The 18,030-nt window shown below is 50.5% G+C and overlaps 2 protein-coding genes across 4 annotated transcripts in view; one reads left to right on the plus strand and one right to left on the minus strand.

Moving 5' to 3' along the window:
• Window positions 1–12,930, minus strand: part of Trpm4 (transient receptor potential cation channel subfamily M member 4) — a 32,933-nt gene extending 20,003 nt beyond the window's left edge. For all 3 annotated transcript variants that reach the window (XR_013089170.1, XM_076838424.1, XM_076838425.1), the window contains exons 1-8: window positions 12,831–12,930; window positions 12,494–12,561; window positions 6,434–6,608; window positions 5,911–6,091; window positions 5,599–5,762; window positions 5,262–5,445; window positions 413–474; window positions 79–270 (exon numbers count right to left, since the gene is read on the minus strand). Coding sequence is in view for 2 of the 3 variants with exons in the window: in XM_076838424.1 (XP_076694539.1) it covers window positions 79–270; window positions 413–474; window positions 5,262–5,445; window positions 5,599–5,762; window positions 5,911–6,091; window positions 6,434–6,608; window positions 12,494–12,561; window positions 12,831–12,854 (1,050 nt within the window). In the remaining variant the exon portion in view is untranslated. The remainder of the gene's footprint in view (window positions 1–78; window positions 271–412; window positions 475–5,261; window positions 5,446–5,598; window positions 5,763–5,910; window positions 6,092–6,433; window positions 6,609–12,493; window positions 12,562–12,830) is intronic.
• A 1,293-nt stretch (window positions 12,931–14,223) lies between these two features.
• Window positions 14,224–17,890, plus strand: Hrc (histidine rich calcium binding protein). The gene is made up of 6 exons (XM_076838942.1): window positions 14,224–16,060; window positions 16,132–16,202; window positions 16,740–16,808; window positions 17,028–17,082; window positions 17,517–17,553; window positions 17,751–17,890. Exons 1-6 carry the CDS (start codon window positions 14,422–14,424, stop codon window positions 17,785–17,787), a joined length of 1,908 nt encoding a protein of 635 aa, XP_076695057.1. The 5' UTR covers window positions 14,224–14,421; the 3' UTR covers window positions 17,788–17,890.
• The last annotated feature ends 140 nt before the right edge of the window (window positions 17,891–18,030 follow it).

An 18,030-nucleotide genomic window follows, 5' to 3' on the forward strand; every position in this document is an offset into this window, starting at 1 on the left:
CTGTTCCCTGCCCCCCCACCCCGGACCTAGTAGTCCTGGTCCCCAGCCCCCTCCCATCTCAAGATCCCAAGGTCATACCTGGGCGTGGAGGACCTCAGGGTCCCCTTTGGGGAAGAAACGCTTAATCCGATCGTGGGCTTCACCTCTCCTGACTCCCCCACTCCCTGGAGCCAGGGTGTCTTCCAGGGTCTCTGCCAGGCAGTCAGCAGCACCCCCAGAGCCAGCCACCAAGAGGCAGGGGAGCTGGGCCTGGGTGGCATCCTCAATCCGCTAGAGGACACGGGGACAGCGGGTCAGGGAAGGCAGGATGCTCACTGGACCTGGGTCCAGATGTCCAGTCCCTCCTTCCCTAAGACTCAGGCCCCAGGAGCCGTGGCCCCTAACTCCACTCCGCCTTGGCCATGCACTGTACCTTCAGCATCTTCTCATCCCCATCGATCAGGAGGAGGAGCACAGGGATGTCGATTCCAGTCCCTGGGAGAGGAGAGCCAGGCTTGGTGACTTCTACCTCTGCTGGGGATGGGGGAGACCACTCTTCCCAGGATCCCCTGAGGCAAACATCAGCCTCCTCTCAGCCTTGTGTCTGGGGCTCCTGGGAATTGACACTTCTTTTCGCACTTTGGGGAGAGGCCAGATTTTGAAGATAGTAATGCTTAAATTCCCAAGGAAGGAGAGGCCTGGGAACTGGACTCCTGGGCCCCTGAATGACCCAGATATTTCTTGTATGAGTCAATCTTATAATTGATTAACCACTCAGAAACCAGATGAGGTGAGAGTTCAAGTAGAAAATGAAGGAAATACAAATACAGAGAACTACTGAAACACAATAAAGACACTTATCAAAGTCCAATAGCAATTTCATGCAATGGTTTTATACTAACTCTCTTCTCATTAAATAATAAACTAGTCTGTATTACCATCACTCATACTCCCTCATCCTGGAGTTCTGAACTGATATAATGATGTAATAAAATGAAATAACTAGCTGGGAGTGGTAATATTGCCCATAATCCCAGCAATTAGGGAGGCTGAGGCAGGAGGATCGAAAGTAGGAGGCCAGCCTCAGCAATTTAGCAAGGCCTTAAGCAACTCAGTGAGAACTTGTCTCAAAATAAAAAATGAAAAATGACTGAGCATGTAAAGCATCCCTGGGCTCAATCCCCAGTGCCAAAAAGAAAAAAAATAAGAAGAAAGAAAAGAAAGTGAAATAACTGAAATCAAAACTGGTATTTTTTTCTTAAAGCTGGAAGAGACAGAGTTTATCTATTTGAAGAAAATATGATTTATGTCCTTAAAAACTTGGAAGACTCTACCAAAAAATAAAAATTAAAAAATATTGGGTTTGGGGTTGTGGCTAGTGGTATAGCACTTGCCTAGTATGTGTGAGGCACTGGATTTGATTCTCAGCGCCACATATAAATAAATAAATAAAGGTACATCAACAGTTAAAAAAAATATTAATAAGAATCTGGCAAGATTGATAGAAAAGATACACAGAAATAAAAGAACTTTTCCTCAAATTATTTATAATCTATATCTGGTTCTGATAAAAACTATAATGTATCTGGGAATTATTTCATCCAAAAAAGTACAGAATTGTTATGAGGAAATTTATAAATCTTATTTAAGGACAAGACCTGAATAAATGAAAAAACTAACGCCAATTTAACCTGTTATAACTTAACACATAAATTCATTGAGGTTTGGGAAAAGTAGGGGGTGGCTGGGGGAAGTGTGGAAGTGTTTACCCTTTTATAAACAGAACAGGATTTGGAGGGTACTAGAGATTGAACCCAGGGATATTTTACAACCGAGCTACACACCAACCCTTTTTGGTTTTTGAGGCTAGGTCTCACTGCACAGCTTAGAGTTTCACTATATTGCTGAGGCTGGCCTCAAACCTGCAATCCTCCTGCCTCAGCCTCCCAAGTCACTGGAATTACTGGTGTGCACCACTGCACCCAGCATAAATGTTTGAGAAAGGACAGTCAGGAGGAACTTTCCTAACATCTACAGCATTAAAACATCTTTAAACCACTCTAATCAAAAAAGAGACAGAGGGTGGGGAAGGAAGAGGCTCTCACACAAAGGAAGTCAGTGTGTAACCATGGCTTCCCAGTTCTGCTGGGAAAGGGGGATTCACATTATATAGTTGTCAATGGACCTTTATTTTGTGTATTTTCATGCGGTGCTGAGAGTCAAACCCAGGGCCTCAGACTTTCTACGCAAGTGCTCTGCCGCTGAGCTACAACTCCAGCCCCCTCATGCACTGTGGATGAGAGTGAAAATTGCTACCAATTTTTAGTCCCCCGGTACTATCTATCTATTAAAATCCACACCCAGCAATCCCACTTGAACCTAAAACACCCCTATGTAAGGTTGTCCATTTAAAGATTTCTCCAGCATTATTCTTAGTGCAGAACACTAGTAAAACCTTAAGGATCTGTCAACTGGAAATTTTTTGAAAAAATAGATGACACATCCTTACTAAGGAATATCATCAATTAATAGAAGAAGCAGCAAGATGAAGAAATTTGGACCTAAAGAGTGTTCGTGAGGGCTGGGTGCAGTGGTGCTCACATGTAATCCCAGCAGCTCAGAACGCTGAGGCAGGGGGATCGCAAGTTCAAAGCCAGCCTCAGCAAAAGCAAGGTGCTCAGCAACTCAGTGAGACCCTGTCTCTAATAAAATACAAAATAGGGCTGGGGATGTGGCTCAGTGGTGGAATGCCCCTGAGTTCAATCCCCAGTTCCCGCCCCCCACCAAAAAAAAAGGATGTTCGTGAAAGCCTGGGTGCAGAACATGCCTGTAATCCCAGGGACACAGGAGGCTGAGGCAGAACCCAGGGGTATTTAACCACCAAGCCACATCCCAGCCCTTTTTATCTTTTTATTTTGAGATAGGTCTTACTGAATTGCTTAGGGCCTCACTAACTTGCAAAGGCTGGCGTTGAATTTGTGATCCTCCTGCCTCAGCCTCCTGAGCCACTGGGATTACAGGCATGTGCCACGATGCCCGGCAGGAAGATTGTTAAATGCCAAGCCAGGCTCAGCAATTTAGTGAGACCCTGTCTAAAAATGAGAAAAATAAAAAGTTCTGGGGTGTAATTTAGGGGTAAAGTGCCCCTGAATTCAATCCCCAGTACTCCCCCACACACACACACAAACACAAAGAACAAGAAAGAAATATCATATAGATGGAAATATAATGGCGTAGAATTTTATAACCGAGAAAGTTACAAAAGAGTCAACTCCAAACTACAGAACACTGATTACCCCAGTGTAGGGAGAGGGGGACCTGGGAGAGGAAGAAAATTAATTATTTCTTTATATGCCTTTTTAAAAAAATTTTGAGTTGTCATTGGACCTTTATTTTATTAATTTATATGTGGTGCTGAAAATCCAACCCAGTGCCTCACACAAGTAGGCAAGCGCTCTGCCACTGAGCCACAACCCCAGCCCTTTATAGGCCTTTTTCTGGTTTGTTTCGATGAGCACATTAAAGTTGCCATAATACCTTACATTGAGTAAACAAAGCCAGTACCAAAAGGTTACATAGTATGTTAATTTTTTCTTTATACACCTTTTTATGGTTTGATTTGTTTCCCCAGGCACATACTAAAGTTGCCTTCAGACCTTATCTTAAGTAAAGACAACCAGTACCAAAAGGTCACATGTCACGTTACAGGCTGAGTACCCCTCATACAGAAGTCTGAAACCTAAAATGTTCCAAAATCTGAAACATTGTGAGTGATTGCATCATGCTCAAAAAGGTTTGAATCATGGATCATTTTGGATTTCAAAATTTTCTGTTTGGGGTTGTTCTACCAGAAAAATCTAGGCAAATATTCCAAAATCTGAAAATCTCCAAAACTGAAAACATTGTGAGTCCCAAGTATTTCCAATAAGGGTTCCTAAACCTGACCTCCATTTATATGCATTCCTCACAAAGACAAAACCATAGTGATGGAGAACACAGCATGGTCGCCTGGGTTAGACATACAAACGGAATTCCTTCATGGTAACAGAACCGGTCTGTGTTCCTTTTGTGGTCATGGATACATGGCTCCATTCACCTACTAACATTCATGAAATGCCACCCAACAAAGTCATTTTTACTACCATTTGCTAACTTAAAAAGTAAGGTTAATATTGAGTACAGAGAATATTTTAAGAATTAAATTAAGGGGCTGGGATACAGGTTAGTTGGGAGAGTGCTTGCCTCACGTGCATAAGGTCCTGGGTTCAATGCCCAGCACCATACACAAAAAAATCAAGTTGATTGGGGCTGGGATGCAGCTAAGCAGTAGAGCTCTGGCCCAGCACGAGAGAGACCCAGGTCCTACCCCAGCACCAATGCACACCCAAACAAGTTTACCAAGGTCTTGCTGTTTCATTCACTTTGTGGATTTTTCTCCACTATACATGGGTTCCTATTTTATTAATTCCTGCCCTTCAGTTTATTATTTCCTAGCTTCCTGGGATTGGAGCTGCTATTCTGGTTCTGGGGGAAAAGAGGTTTATGTTTGTTTTTCTAATTTGGAAGCTTAGGTCACTGATTTTCAGCCTTTTCTCTTTTTAACATATGCATTTAAAGCTATGAATTTTACTCTAAATGCTGCTTTTTCTGCATCCCATCAGCATGGGTATGTCATGAGCTCATCATCACTCAGTTAAAGAAAAAAATACTCCCCTGGGCCTGGAAGTGTGGCTCAGTGGTAAAGCACTTGCCCAACATGCACAAGGGCCTGGGATGGGTCCCTGTGACTGTCTGCTATTAATGGGGCTGGTGATGACCCTTGAGGGAGACAAGAGAAAAAATTGGGGGCAGATAAAAGTCTGCTTTTCTCTTTCCTTCCTTCCTCTCCCACCCGACACTGGGGATTGAACTCAGGGGCCTCTACCACAGCCTCCATACCCCCAACCCTTTTTATTTTTTGTTTTGAACAAGGTTCCACTAAATTGCTGAGGCTGGCCCCAAAGGTTCCATCCTCCTGCCTCAGCCTCCTGAGTTGTTGAGATTAAAGATAAGTGTCACCACACCCAGCAAGATTTTTTTGATATTTATTTTTTACTTGTAGTTGGACACAATACCTTTATTTTATTCATTTATTTTTATGTGGGGCTGAGGATGGAACCCAGGGCCTCGCACGTGCCAGGCAAGTGCTCTGCTGCTGAGCCCCAGCCCCAGCCCGCCCCAGATTCTGATCACTGGGATCCTGAGCATTGGCCATGGGGTCACAGATCCCCAAAGTCACTCACCTCCCACCCCGGTCTTCTGCTGCGACACGTAGGTCTCAAACCGCAGGCGGAAGCGGTCCTCCCCGCCCAGGCGACCGTGGGTGCCATCGTCCACCAGGAAGAAGGCCGAGTAATTGTAGTCCAGGGGAAACTCGATCCCATCTTCAGGGTCTCCATGCCACCGGTACTTCGCAGGGAACGAGCCCTGGGGGACAAATAGCCAGACCAGTGAACCTCTCTGGGGGGACAGCACCACATGACCCAGGCCCTCGTGTGCCCTCATGACCCAGGGCCACAGCTCTTCAGCATCAGATCCAAGCCCCAAGCCCTCCACCGTTTTTAGGACCCAGGGCTGTACCTTGGGGTTGGTGAGGGTGTCTCTATTTCGAACCACACCCCAGGGGGCCACTCCCATGGCCACCACGTTGGTGCCCCCCGTGCTGGCGGTCTGGTGGTCCCGCACAGCCACACCAACATGCCGGCCAATGCCTGTGTGCAGCCCCCCAGTGACGATCCAGGCCCCTACACACAGAGAAAGACACGTAGAGACAGGGAGGAAAACAGCATGTGACACGGTCACATAAAATTTGGAGGTGGGCAGAATCCAGAGAGACCCAGAGATGGCAGTGGGCCCATGCCCTGGAGACACGGCCCGCCCACCCTTGGTCACCTGTGCTCTGGGCAGCCCGGACCAGGCCACGTCGCAGCAGGTCCTGCAGCCAGGTCTGGAGGACAGGGCCACTTGAACCCCCCAGCACTGACACCACCAGGTTCGGAGCCTGAAAGCCCCACGCACGCGTGACCAGGCTATAGACTGTCGCCGGATCCGTACGGTCAGAGAGCCGGAGGAACTGTGGACACACAGGAGGAAGGGACATGGGGAAGGTGACAGAGACAGAGGAGGACAGACACCCAGAAAGACAAGGATGGAGACCCAAAGAGGGAGGGACCAAGACCCAGAGACAGAGGACAGAGACCCAGAGACAGAGGACAGAGACCCAGAGACAAAGGAGGACAGAGACCCAAAGAGAGAGGAACCGAGACCCAGAGGCAGAGGACAGAGTCTCAGCACCAGGGGACAGAGGTGGAGAAAGGGCCAGTGGAGACGCAGCCTTCAGCTTGGACAGCCCAGACCTCCGGGGGGGCCCCCAGGCAGGCTCAGCCCCCGCCCCGCCCAGGCATGCAGGCCTCACGTTGCTAGTCCTGCGACCGGCGCCCTGGAAGTCCAGGTCCCCATAGGCGTCAGTGGGCTTCTCTGTGGTGTGCACGTCACTGTCCCACACAGTCACCACGGCCGCACCAAATGCATCCTCCACAGCCACTGAGGGGTGGGCACTCCGAGGACGCCCACACTGGCATAAGGTCCCTCTGGGGGTGTGAAGGTGGAGCATGAACCCGAGGAATCCCCCGACCCCAGCACCCTGCAGACGTGTCCAGATTTCTGCAGGGGGTGGGGTGGGGCTGTCTGTATTGACCTGTGTCCCCAGAGGCGGTCAGAATCCACACTGACCCTGGCACTGGCTCCAACCACCTGAGTGAGAGACTAAGGCAGGGACAGTCACCTCTCCCCACCAGAAGGAAGCCACAAGTAAACTCAAGTAGGGAGGTTGACAGGGTCCCACTCTCACTGTGACCTGAAGGACCAGAAGGGAAAAGCAAAGGCATCCATCAGTGGGAATACCAGCCCCCAATCCAAATGGATGATATTCACCATGAAAAGGAAAATTTGAAAAAGAAGAAGAATTTTTTTTTAAATAGAAAAATCCAGAGAGTAATTCAGAAACAAGCTCATGTGCTCGAGGCTGAGGCAGCTGTGTGACTTTGGGCAGGTGGCTTCACTTCTCTGAGCCTAAATTTCCTCCTCAAATGAAAAGACAATAATAGCACAGCCTACTCCATAGAACTATAAGGAGCCAAAGAAATAACGCAATGTTTCCTGAAATGAGAATTGCATACCGGTCCCAGTTGGAGACGAGGCTGCGTGAACTTCACACAGAGCTTTAAATAACCTTGAATAACACAGTGAGAAAGTCATTCCTTTTTCTGACTACAGTCAAGGAGAGGGGCTCAGCTGGGGGCCTGAATATCTTTCATGCCTTACCCTTTGGTACTCCTTGTTTTTAATGAGGAAAGCAGGCCTTGGGCCCAGAATGTGGGGCTGGCAATAGCACCCAGCCAGAGGTAAATACCTTTATTTGCTGTTCATTGTATCTGGCCTCTGTAGCTTCTTTCTCTCTCTCTGTGACAAATGGAACTAGATTTCCATGTATGGTCACCATGTATAAAATTTTTTTCTCCCTAAATAAATTACAATCCTCCTTTGCTGCTGCGATTGGCACCTGAGTTTCAAAGAGTGAGGAACCGAGAGTTGGGGAACAGGGGATTCAGGCAAAAATGCTTCTAAATTTCCTTGATTCAGAAGAAATTCAGAGAGCTGGGGAACCTGCATTTGCCTGAGTCCAGTGAGCCAATGTGAGGATCAAGTTTACAAAAATGCTAATTCAGGTGGCATGTGGATTTGGCAGAAGCAGTGGAGACACTAAAAAGAAGGGTCAAGGAGCAGCCAATATGGGAAGCAGTATGGAGATTCCTTGGAAATCTGGGAATGGGACCACCATTTGACCCAGCTATCCCTCTCCTCGGTCTATACCCAAAGGACTTAAAAACAGCACATTACAGGGACACAGCCCCATCAATGTTTATAGCACCTCAATTCACAATAGCTAAACTGTGGAGCCTACCTAGATGCCCCTCAGTGGATGAATGGATAAAAAAAAAAAAATGTGGCATATATACACAATAGAATATTACTCAGCATTAAAAGAGAATAAAATCATGGCATTTACAGGTAAATGGTTGGAGTTGGAGAGGATAATGCTACGTGAAGTTAGCCAATCCCCAAAACACAAATGCTGAATGTTTTTTCTGATGTAAGAAGGCTGACTCTTAGTGGGGTAGGGAGGGGGAACATGGGAGGAACAGATGAATTCTAGATAGGGCAGAGGGGTGAGAGGGAAAGGGAGGGGCAGGGGATTAGCAAGGGCTGTGGAATGTGATGGACATCATTATCCAAAGTACATGTATGAAGACTCGAATTGGGTGTCAACATACTTTATATATAAACAGAGATATAAAAAAATTTGTGGTACATATGTGTAATAAGAATTGTAATGCAAAAAAAGTACATGTATAAAGGCATGGATTGGTGTGAACATACTCTATCTACAAAGATATGAATAATTGTGCTCTATATGTATAATAAGAACTGTAATGCATTCCACTGTCATGTATTTAAAAAAATAATAAAATCAATAAACTGAAAAAACAAACAAACAAAAAAAAAAAAAAGAAGAAGAAGAAGAAGGGCCAAGGGATCCATGCACAGGACACAGGAACAGAAAACCCCAAGCCCGCTGCTGGCACATGGAGAACTTATGTCTCCACTCCTCTGAGTCTAACCCCAGCAACCTTCCAGGCCTCAGTTATCTGAACCTCCTCCTTGGAATCCCTTGTGGCTCTCCAGCTGCTTCCCATGAGCAAGGAATGTTCCAGAGCCCACACTGTCTAATGCAGTAGTCCTATTCACATGGGGTTCTTTCCATTCATGAACTCCTTATAGTCTAATAAACTAAAATTAGATCAAAGCAAAACTTCAGTGCCCCAGTTGCACCAGCCAAATTTCAAGTGCTCCCATGTGGCCAGTGGCTGCCATATTGGATGTGGACAGAGAACATTTCTACAGGAAATTAGAAGCTGCTCTTGCCAAAGGCACTAACTCTTCACTGGAGCCTGCAGATGTCCAATGGGAAACTAAAAGCAGGATGAAGCTTGGCATTTTGAATCTGTCTCTTGATGACGTAAACTTTGGGTTGGATTCCTGCTTAGCTCTGCATGTAGACAGGTTAATCACTTAAGGATTGTCTGGCGATACAAGGTCTATTAGTCCTAAATTTACCTAACCTGTCTCATTTCCCTTCAAGACAGACAACACCAAGATAAGAGTAACTAGGTATTCTGAAGACTTGCAGGGACATTCAACTGCCAGCTTTCACAAGGTCCTATTCCAGACCTGGAGGAGCACCTAGAAGTCCCCAGTCATTGCCCTAACCCTACAGTCACCTTGGATTCCAGGAACTCCCACACAGATCGTCCCATGATGAGATCACCCCTGTAAGTGGGAGCAATTACCCCCTGACAGGTACCGAGATGGCCCCTCTTAAGCAGGAGCAATAATTTCATGGGAACCTGATTGCCCCTTAATCTCCAGCGATAAGGACTTCTCTGGAGTCACCTTGCAGAACCAGCTCTGAGATAATGATCAACCAGACAATAGTTTGACCAGGACTGTTTAATTAGGCTCCCCCTCCACTCTAGTTCTTCCTCTGTTTAAACCTAAAGCTCACATCAGTGTCTCCAAAACATGACTGAGTCTCTTGGTCTCACCTGCCTCCCCCATATGGCCGGCCATATTGATTAAAGATCCTTTCCAGCTTTTCACCATTACTTTTTCTGTTTGATTTTTGGTGCAAGTGGCTAGACCCGATTTGTTGGGAACCCAGAGTCAGGCTGGTGTCCTAGACCTCCATTAATATTTCTGCTAACTCAGAAAGCTCTGGTGGACAGTGCTAGTAGATATCCCCTCTGCCAGCCTCGCGGCTACCTGAGTGTGGCCGCTGACACAATGGCCCCTATTCAGGTCTCATCTGACTGCAGTGTCAGGTGGCTCTGGCCACAGTTGAAAGACTCTAGTTCTGAAAAACCTTTACTTTGGCGGAGTCCCCGACTCCCATCCTCTCTGACCCCTGCAGCTCTGTCCCAGCCTCATTTGTGGCCTCTCTTTATCCCCCTGAGTGCAAGCGTTCCCCAGAGCAAAGGCCACGCTGGTCTCAAATTTGATGCTCACAGGATCCAGGCAAGTAAGTCAATAGAAAGAAGCTTTGTTATAAATGAATGTGCTAGAGGCAGTGGGAATTTGAAGCAGCATGTTTGTCTTGGACATTCAGAGACAGAGTGTTGGGTTTGGGTTGTTTTGTTGTTGTTGTATTATTTTTTGGGTTTTGTTTTTTGTTTGCTTGCTTTTTAGTGCTGGGGATGGAACCCAGGGCCTCATGTAAGCTAAGCACACACTCTACCACTGAGCTGTGTACTCCCAACCCAGACACAGGTTTTTAAACTCTCCCATGCAAAAGAAAAACCATTGGCCATGGAACCACTAATTTGCAACCCCCACCCTGACTTTATTTATTTATTTATTTTACATACTGGGGATCAAACTCAGGGCCTCATGCATTCTAGGCAAGCACCCTACCACTGAGTATGCCCCCCTTTATATATATATATATATATATATATATATATATATATATATATATAGAGAGAGAGAGAGAGAGAGAGAGAGAGAGAGAGAGAGAGAGTTGATAAATATTTTATTTATTTATAAGCGGTTCTGAGAATCGAACCCAGTGCCTCACACATGCCAGGCAAGTGCACTACCACTGAGCCACAGCCTCAGCCCCCCAGCCCCTTTTTACATTTTTTTTAAACCATGTGACATGTCACCTATTTCCATGGTGTCAATTACCATCAAGAGCTAGGACTTCTCAGATCCTTCTGTGAGTCCAAACCTTCTCCTGAGTCCCAGCCCTGGGTCTCTGCATTCCCCTCGCCCACAGAGGCAACACTGCCCAAACCTCTCATCCTCCTGGGTTCCCCATCTTGAGGATGATGGGGAACCCGTGTCCAAATCACCAGACTGCTTGTTTAGCAGCCATCCTCCCCAAATCCACTGGTCCCCAGGCTCCACCTCCTGCCCCACCTCCTTCTCTCTGTGCCCTGCAGGGCAACCTGGTTCGGGCCCTTTCCTCTCTCCCTCTCAGACTCTTGACCCAGCCTCCTCCTACTTATCCTCACATAGTCATCACACAAGAGTGGACCCCACCCTTCTACTTGATGTAGGGCACAGAGGACAAGGTCCCAGCCAGTCAGGGTGCCCTCTAAGGCCCAGTGAGGTCTAGCACCACCCTCCTCTGCAGCCTCCTCTCTGGTGAGCACACTCCTGCACTCTGACCTTGGCTCCATTTCAAGCCACACCACATCATCACTGGGGGGACTTTTCCCATGCTGTTCCTCTCTCAGAATTCCTTTCCACATGCCTCTCTCAAGCCCACCTTTCCCTGTCGAACACCAGCTCTCCTTCAGATGTCACTTCACAGCCCTCCTCCTCCAGAAATCATTAGTGATACGCTGTCCCCTCCCTAGTCCTAGCCAGACACCTCCTCTAGGCTCCCACAAGTCCAGTGGCCCATCCTGGGCAGCTGTCATCCCCCGGCCTTATAAGAATCACCCTCTATGTCTTCCACCTGCTGTCAGATTCAAGGTTCCTAAATTTTCTCGAGACCTCCCTCCAATAAAATGTTTCCAGCATTCACACTCATGAGCATGTATTCATTTATGTATAACTTGTAAGCTGTACCACACTGGGAACAGGTAAGTTTCCCATGCCCCAGGACTGTCCCCAGGACTGTCCCGAGGACAACTAGAAAATATGGACCCACTTGAAGGACCATCACTGGAGACCAGGAGCTCCTCCAGGGGAGCAAGCACCCTGTCTAGCTCAGGCAGCATCCCCAACACCCAGCACAGCACCCACACGCTGTGGCAATTGCTACTTTCAAGAGGGAATTGTAGATATTTTCCAATGCTTATTAAGTGTTGGGCACTGTTCCAGAAATCTCACAGCATTAACTTGCTTAATTCTCACAATTATCCCAAGAGGGTGGGTAGTTTTTATGCCCAGATGACAAGCAAGGCCCAGAGAGGTGAAATGACTTGCCCAAAGTCACAGAGGATGAGTCTCAAGTGGAATTTGAAGCCGGCAGGCCAGGGGATTTGCTGAAAGCACCTCAAATCTTGGGAACGCCAAGTGAGGGTTTACTGGATGGATCAAGGAATGAACGGACGAATGACTGAAAGAGACATAGTCAAAAGAGACAAGTGACAGAGAGACACAGAAGAAACACAGGGAAAGAAAGAAACAGGACCGAGCCCTGGAGCGTTTACACGGACCCTGAGGGAGAACTGAGACTTGAGGTGTCTACACAGCCTCCCAAACCTCCGCGGGAGAGCGCCAGCCGCGAATGCCCTTGGGGGGTCCGCTGTGCCCCCGAGACCCGCTGCGGAGGGGCGGGGCCTGTCTGCGGTGGGCGGGGTCAGCGGGCCCCGAGGCTCCCGGGCGGTCCCCGCGGGCTGCTCACCCGGAATCTGAGAGGTCAACTATGAACGTCGTGCAGATCTTCTTCCTGAAGATCTTAGGGATCCAGCTCTGGGGACCGGAACAGGGAGGGGACGGGAACCCAGTTCAGTCTCGAGGCACGGAGGCACCTCCGGGCGCCCCACCGCCCACACCCGAGCCCGGGACCCCAGGGCGGCCTCCCCCAGACTCGCGGGTCTGCACCCACAGCCCTCCTGCCCGTCCCCGGAATCCTGGACCCCCGGCCCTCCCTCTGACCCAGGAGCCGGGTCTCCAGCGCCTGTCTCGGCACCAGGAGCCCGAGCCCCCGCTCCGCGCTCCCGGCCCGGCCGGCGCTGTACCTGCTCCTTCTCGGGGCCCACCATGCTGCCGCGGCCACGCAACGTCCGAGCCCTTCGGGCTCCCTACAGTCCCTCCACGCCCTTCCAGGCCCGCCCTGCACAAACCGGATCCGCCACTTCCCTGCCCAGCCTGGGGCGGGAGTCCCCGAGACACGTCAGCGGGAGGCGGGGAAAGGGCGGCCAAGGCCGCGATACAGAGACAAAGGGGGGGACAGCGACCCAGAGGTGCAGAGGTCCGCGATAGATGGCGTGGGGTGAGAGACAGGGAGTGGACCTGAGCATCAGGACCACAGGTGCATAGGAAGGAGAGGGCTCAGAAAGAGGGATGCGGGAGATGAGGGAGGGACACTTTGACCAGAGACACAAGGAAAATAGAGAGCCAGAGAGAGGTGGATGGAGACCCAAAGAGAGGGACACAGACCCAAAGAGAAGGAAGTGGGAGGTTAGAGACCCAGAGAAAGGACACAGAGATGGAGAGAAGGATATGGAGAGGGGACATATTGAGGGTGGCATGAGACACAAAGACTTGGATGGTAGGCCGAGAATCATAAAGGAGTGGGAATGAAGAATTGGGGTAGTGTGCTCTTGACCCAGAAAGAGAGGGAAAGAAAGACTTGGGTGGGGGACAGAAGTCCAGAGTGAGGGGGGACAGAAGGGGAGATACCTATGGAGAGGGAGCAAGTGACAGAAATGAAGGATGGAACCCAAAAAGAGAGATGGAGACCCAAAGAGTGAGGGTAATCATGGAGGTAAGGAGTGGGTGCTGTGGACACACAGAGCCAGGCAGGGCTACATATCTCTGCCAGCTCTTGCTGATGGGGACAGCTGGGGCCTTTGTAACCTGACCCCCGCACCCTCCTCTCAGCTGTATTTATAGCCCTGGCCTGGTGATGTCCCCTACCCTCAGATCTGAGTTCCAGGGACAGGAGGTCACGGGTATGTGTCTTTGGGACAGGCCCCTTCAAAAAACCATTCTAGGGCCTGGCTAGTGGCATCCACCTTCTTACCAAGCATTCCCCTCTGGCTGGAAATTCGCCATAATTACACCCTAACCCTTCCATCAAGAGGTCTCTCCCTCAGACATGTTGCTCCTGCCCTCCCCCAATGACTCTAGGCTCCCCCAGCTTGGCCCACTGGAAGTCTAGCCTTTATCTTCTCAGCTGCCAATATGAGCTTGTTTGCACTATAAGGTCAAGTCCCTCAGTCTCCTCTCCCACTCAAGGGAGAGACCCCTCCATTTAGCCCCTCCCCAGCGGGTTGGAGGAACAGAAGAGGAGGGGCAGGCAGGGAGTGACCCAGAATAACTCAGGCTGAGAGTAAATTTAGCCACAGAGAGGGGAGGGGAGAGACCCTATTGGCTGGGCAGTGGGGAGGGAGGACCCAAGAGGGGGGTCTGGGACTCCAGAGACAGCCTCAGAGGGGTGTCCAGGGCAGAGAAAGGCAAACCGGCAGAGATCAAGAGAGAAAAAGTGAAGGAGAGACACAGAGAAAGAGTCAGACCTAGAAGGGGACAGGACCCCAACCTTGATCACACAGCCTCAGAGGCAGCTGGAGCCAGCCCTGGGAGAAAGCCTGCTGCCTAAACGTCCCCATGGGCCACCGTGGGCCATGGCTGCACATTTCTCTCCTCTGCGCCACAGTGGTCAGCCTGCTCCTTCCTCCTGCCATGACCCAGCAGCTGAGAGGGGCTGGGCTGGGCCCCAGCAACTGGAACAACAATGCAAACGTCGCAGGGCCCTCAGAGGACGCATCGGCCGAGGTTAGCCACCAGATCTACAGCCACGGAGGCCACCAAGATGAGAGTGAGGATGTTTCCACAGAAAATGGACATCATTTCCACAGTCATAGTGACCAGAGAGGGGAGGATAAAGATATCTCCAGGGATTATGGCCACCAGCACGGAGCCCACAGGTACCCAGGCCAAGAGCTTGCAGATGGGCATGTCTCCGAGGAGGTCTTCACAGAGCATGCTGAGCAAGCCCACGGGCACAGAGGCCATGACGAGGAAGACGCAGGGGACTCAGCCGAGCATGAGAACCACTTCCCCAGCCACAGGAGCCACAGCGATGAAGATGAGGATGAAGATGACATTATATCCAGTGAGCATCACCATCACAGCCCCAGGCATGTGCCCCGGGGTCCTCGAGAGGGAGATGATGATGAAGGAGAAGAGGAAGAAGAGGAGGAAGGGGAGGAGGAAGTCTCCTCTGAGTATAGGTACCAGGGCCACAGGCATCAAGGCCATGGCAGTGAGGAGGAGGAGGACATCTCAGATGAATACCACCATCATGTCCCTGACCATGGGCACCAAGGCCACAAAGAAGAAGAAAATGATGATGATGATGATGAAGATGAAGATGATGTCTCCACTGAGTATGGACACCAGACCCACAGGCACCGAGGCCACGGGAATGAAGAAGAGGACGTCTCAGATGAACACCACCATCATGTCACTGACCATGGGCACCAAGGCCACCGAGACAAGGAAGATGAAGATGAGGATGTGTCCACTGAGCATTGGCATCAGTTTCCCAGACATGGTCACCATGGCCTTGGGGACAAGAATGAGGAGGAGGAGGAGGAGGTCATGGACAAATTCAGCCAACACGTTGCAAGGCACCAACCCCAAGGCCACAAGAGCGATGAGGAGGACTTCCCAGAGGAGTATAAAACAGACGTCCCTGTCCATCACCACCCTGGCATCTCAAAGGAGGAAGATGAGGACATCTCTGCCGAGCTTGGCCACCAGGCCCCCAGCCAAGGAGAACAAGACCACCAAGATAAAGGGACTGATCATGGTCACAGAGGATCCATTCAAGAGGAGATGAGTCATCACTCCCCAGAGCACATGCAGGTTGGGAGGGAGAATGACTCCGGAGAGGAAGAGGATGACCGCTCCCCTGAGGGAGATGATGAAGGCTCTGAGCAGGGAGTGGAAGGAGCCCAACACCACCACCTGGCCCCGGAAGACGAGCAGGATGAAGAGGAAGGTCATGGCCTCAGCCTGAGCCAGGAGGAAGAAGAGGAGGAAGATGAGGAGGAGCAAGAAGACAGGAGGGAAGAGAGGGCTGAATTTCTGGTCCCACCGAGCCAAGATCACAGAAAAGAGGAGGAGGAGGAGGAAGGCTTAGAGGAAGATGAGCTCCCCTTCACCATCATCCCTAACCCCCTGGCCAGTAGGGAGGTGGCTGGGGATGGCTCTAGTGAGGAGGAGAGTGGTGAAGACACAGGTGAGTGGCCCCTGGTGGGGGTGGGGAGGAGTGGAATAAGGCTGAGTCACCCTGCCTTTCTGTTCCCACAGGTCTGCAGGACACCCAGGAATATGGGAATTATCAACCAGGGTCCCTGTGTGGCTACTGCACCTTCTGTAATGTATGTCCTCCACCCAGATCTACACACCAACCTGTCCCATGGAATTTGTCCCAGGGATCCTGGGGTGCCAAGAGAGGGTTTTGAGCAAGGGCAGGTCCAGGTGAAAAAAGATTTTTCTAGGACAGACTGGAGGCCAGGAGGCTGGGGGGAGGAAGTGGAGGCAATGATCCAGAAAGGAGAAGGTGAGGCATGAACTGCACCTAGGGGTGTAGGACAGAGACCAGGGTCCATGGCCAAGAGTCATCTCAGGAGAGACAAGAGGGAGGACTGACAGCCCATGGGGAGAGCGGGTAGGGAGAGATGATGAAGAAAGCACTCACGGGACCAGCCCACAGTGACCAGGTCATGTGGGGCCTCCCTGAGACAGGGAACCAGGGGCAGGATGGGAGCAACCTAGGGGAAGGTACAGAACTCAGTGTTGGCCATCATGAGGGTGAGGTGAGGAGTCTGTGAAATGTCCAAGAGGCAGGAGTGGATGATGGTTGTCTCCTAAGTGGGGTTAGGGTTTCCATCTAACCAGGCTCCTCTGGTCCTCAGCGATGCACTGAATGTGAGAACTGTCACTGTGACGAGGAGAACATGGGAGAACACTGCGACCAGTGCCAGGTGAGACCTCTCCCCAGACTCCACCAGGCCTCAAATAGCATCTGAGAACACCCAGGACTAAATCCTGGCGTCTGACTCCAGAACGACTCAACCCCTAACACCTGGTGCATCCATGACATCACACTCCATACCTCCCTATAACGCTGCAACCTCAACATCCACCTAGCCTCAGGCCCCTTTCCTGACCTCGTTCTCTCCCTGTCTCGGCCTCTCCCCCAGCACTGCCAGTTCTGCTATCTCTGTCCTCTAGTCTGCGAAACTCTGTGCACTCCAGGTGAGCACCGGCGGGGCGGGGAAAACCTTGTGGCCAACCAAGGTGAACCCTGGTGGAGGCGGAGCCAAACCTGAGGGACCAGCCTGGAAGGCTCATGGGGCGGAGCTAGGCATGGAGGCGTGTCCAAGGCTCAGAGCATGTGGGTGGAGCAGGTCTGACACCAAGAAAGAGTAAAGGTTGAGGGGCGGGCCTAGAAGCGAGTGGGCGGAGTCAAAGCTAGTAGACGTCAAAGGGGAGGGGCTAGTGGAGAATCAGCTGGCCCGGAGCAAGAAGGGGCGTGGCATTCCAAGGAGTCCCTGTAGGAGTTCAATTTGAGGCAGAAATTAGGGAAAAGGGGTAGGGGAAAACTAGCCCTAGTCCCGCACTTACACTGAGTGTGCCCCTAATATCACTCATGGAGTACCCTTCTAGCCTCATCTCTCTGCTTCCCACAGGAAGCTACGTCGACTACTTCTCCTCCTCCCTGTATCAGTAAGTGTGTGTGTGTGTGTGTGAGGGCTGGGGGGCACTTCAAGGGCCCGGTCTGGAGAAGCACTGTCCACTCTAAGTTCCTGGATGACCCTGAGACTCCATTTCCTTGTCGGTGAAGTGGGCAGGGTAATGATCTCTAAGCGTCCTGGAGTGAGCTCTGGACACTGGCTATCTAACCTCTGCGTCCTCCTCTCCAGAGCCCTGGCAGACATGCTGGAAACTCCGGAACCCTGACCTGGTGGCGCGACTGCATCGCATATGGACCTCCCCCTGCCCTCCACCCCCTAACCACGAGCCATATTTATTTCTTTGAATAAACGTGCTCCCCGAAACCTCATTTTCAGACGTGGGGTCGATTCTCAGAGCTTCAGGGAACGTGGGTGGGGGGTAAGCCTGTGGGAGAAAGGGGTTGGACTTCTGGGTCCTCCGAGGGAGTTTTTTTCCTAAAGTCCTGACCCCCCCCCACACCACCACCAC

This window comes from Callospermophilus lateralis, chromosome 18 (assembly GCF_048772815.1).
Source record: "Callospermophilus lateralis isolate mCalLat2 chromosome 18, mCalLat2.hap1, whole genome shotgun sequence".
In the NCBI taxonomy this organism is placed as follows: Eukaryota; Metazoa; Chordata; class Mammalia; order Rodentia; family Sciuridae; genus Callospermophilus; species Callospermophilus lateralis.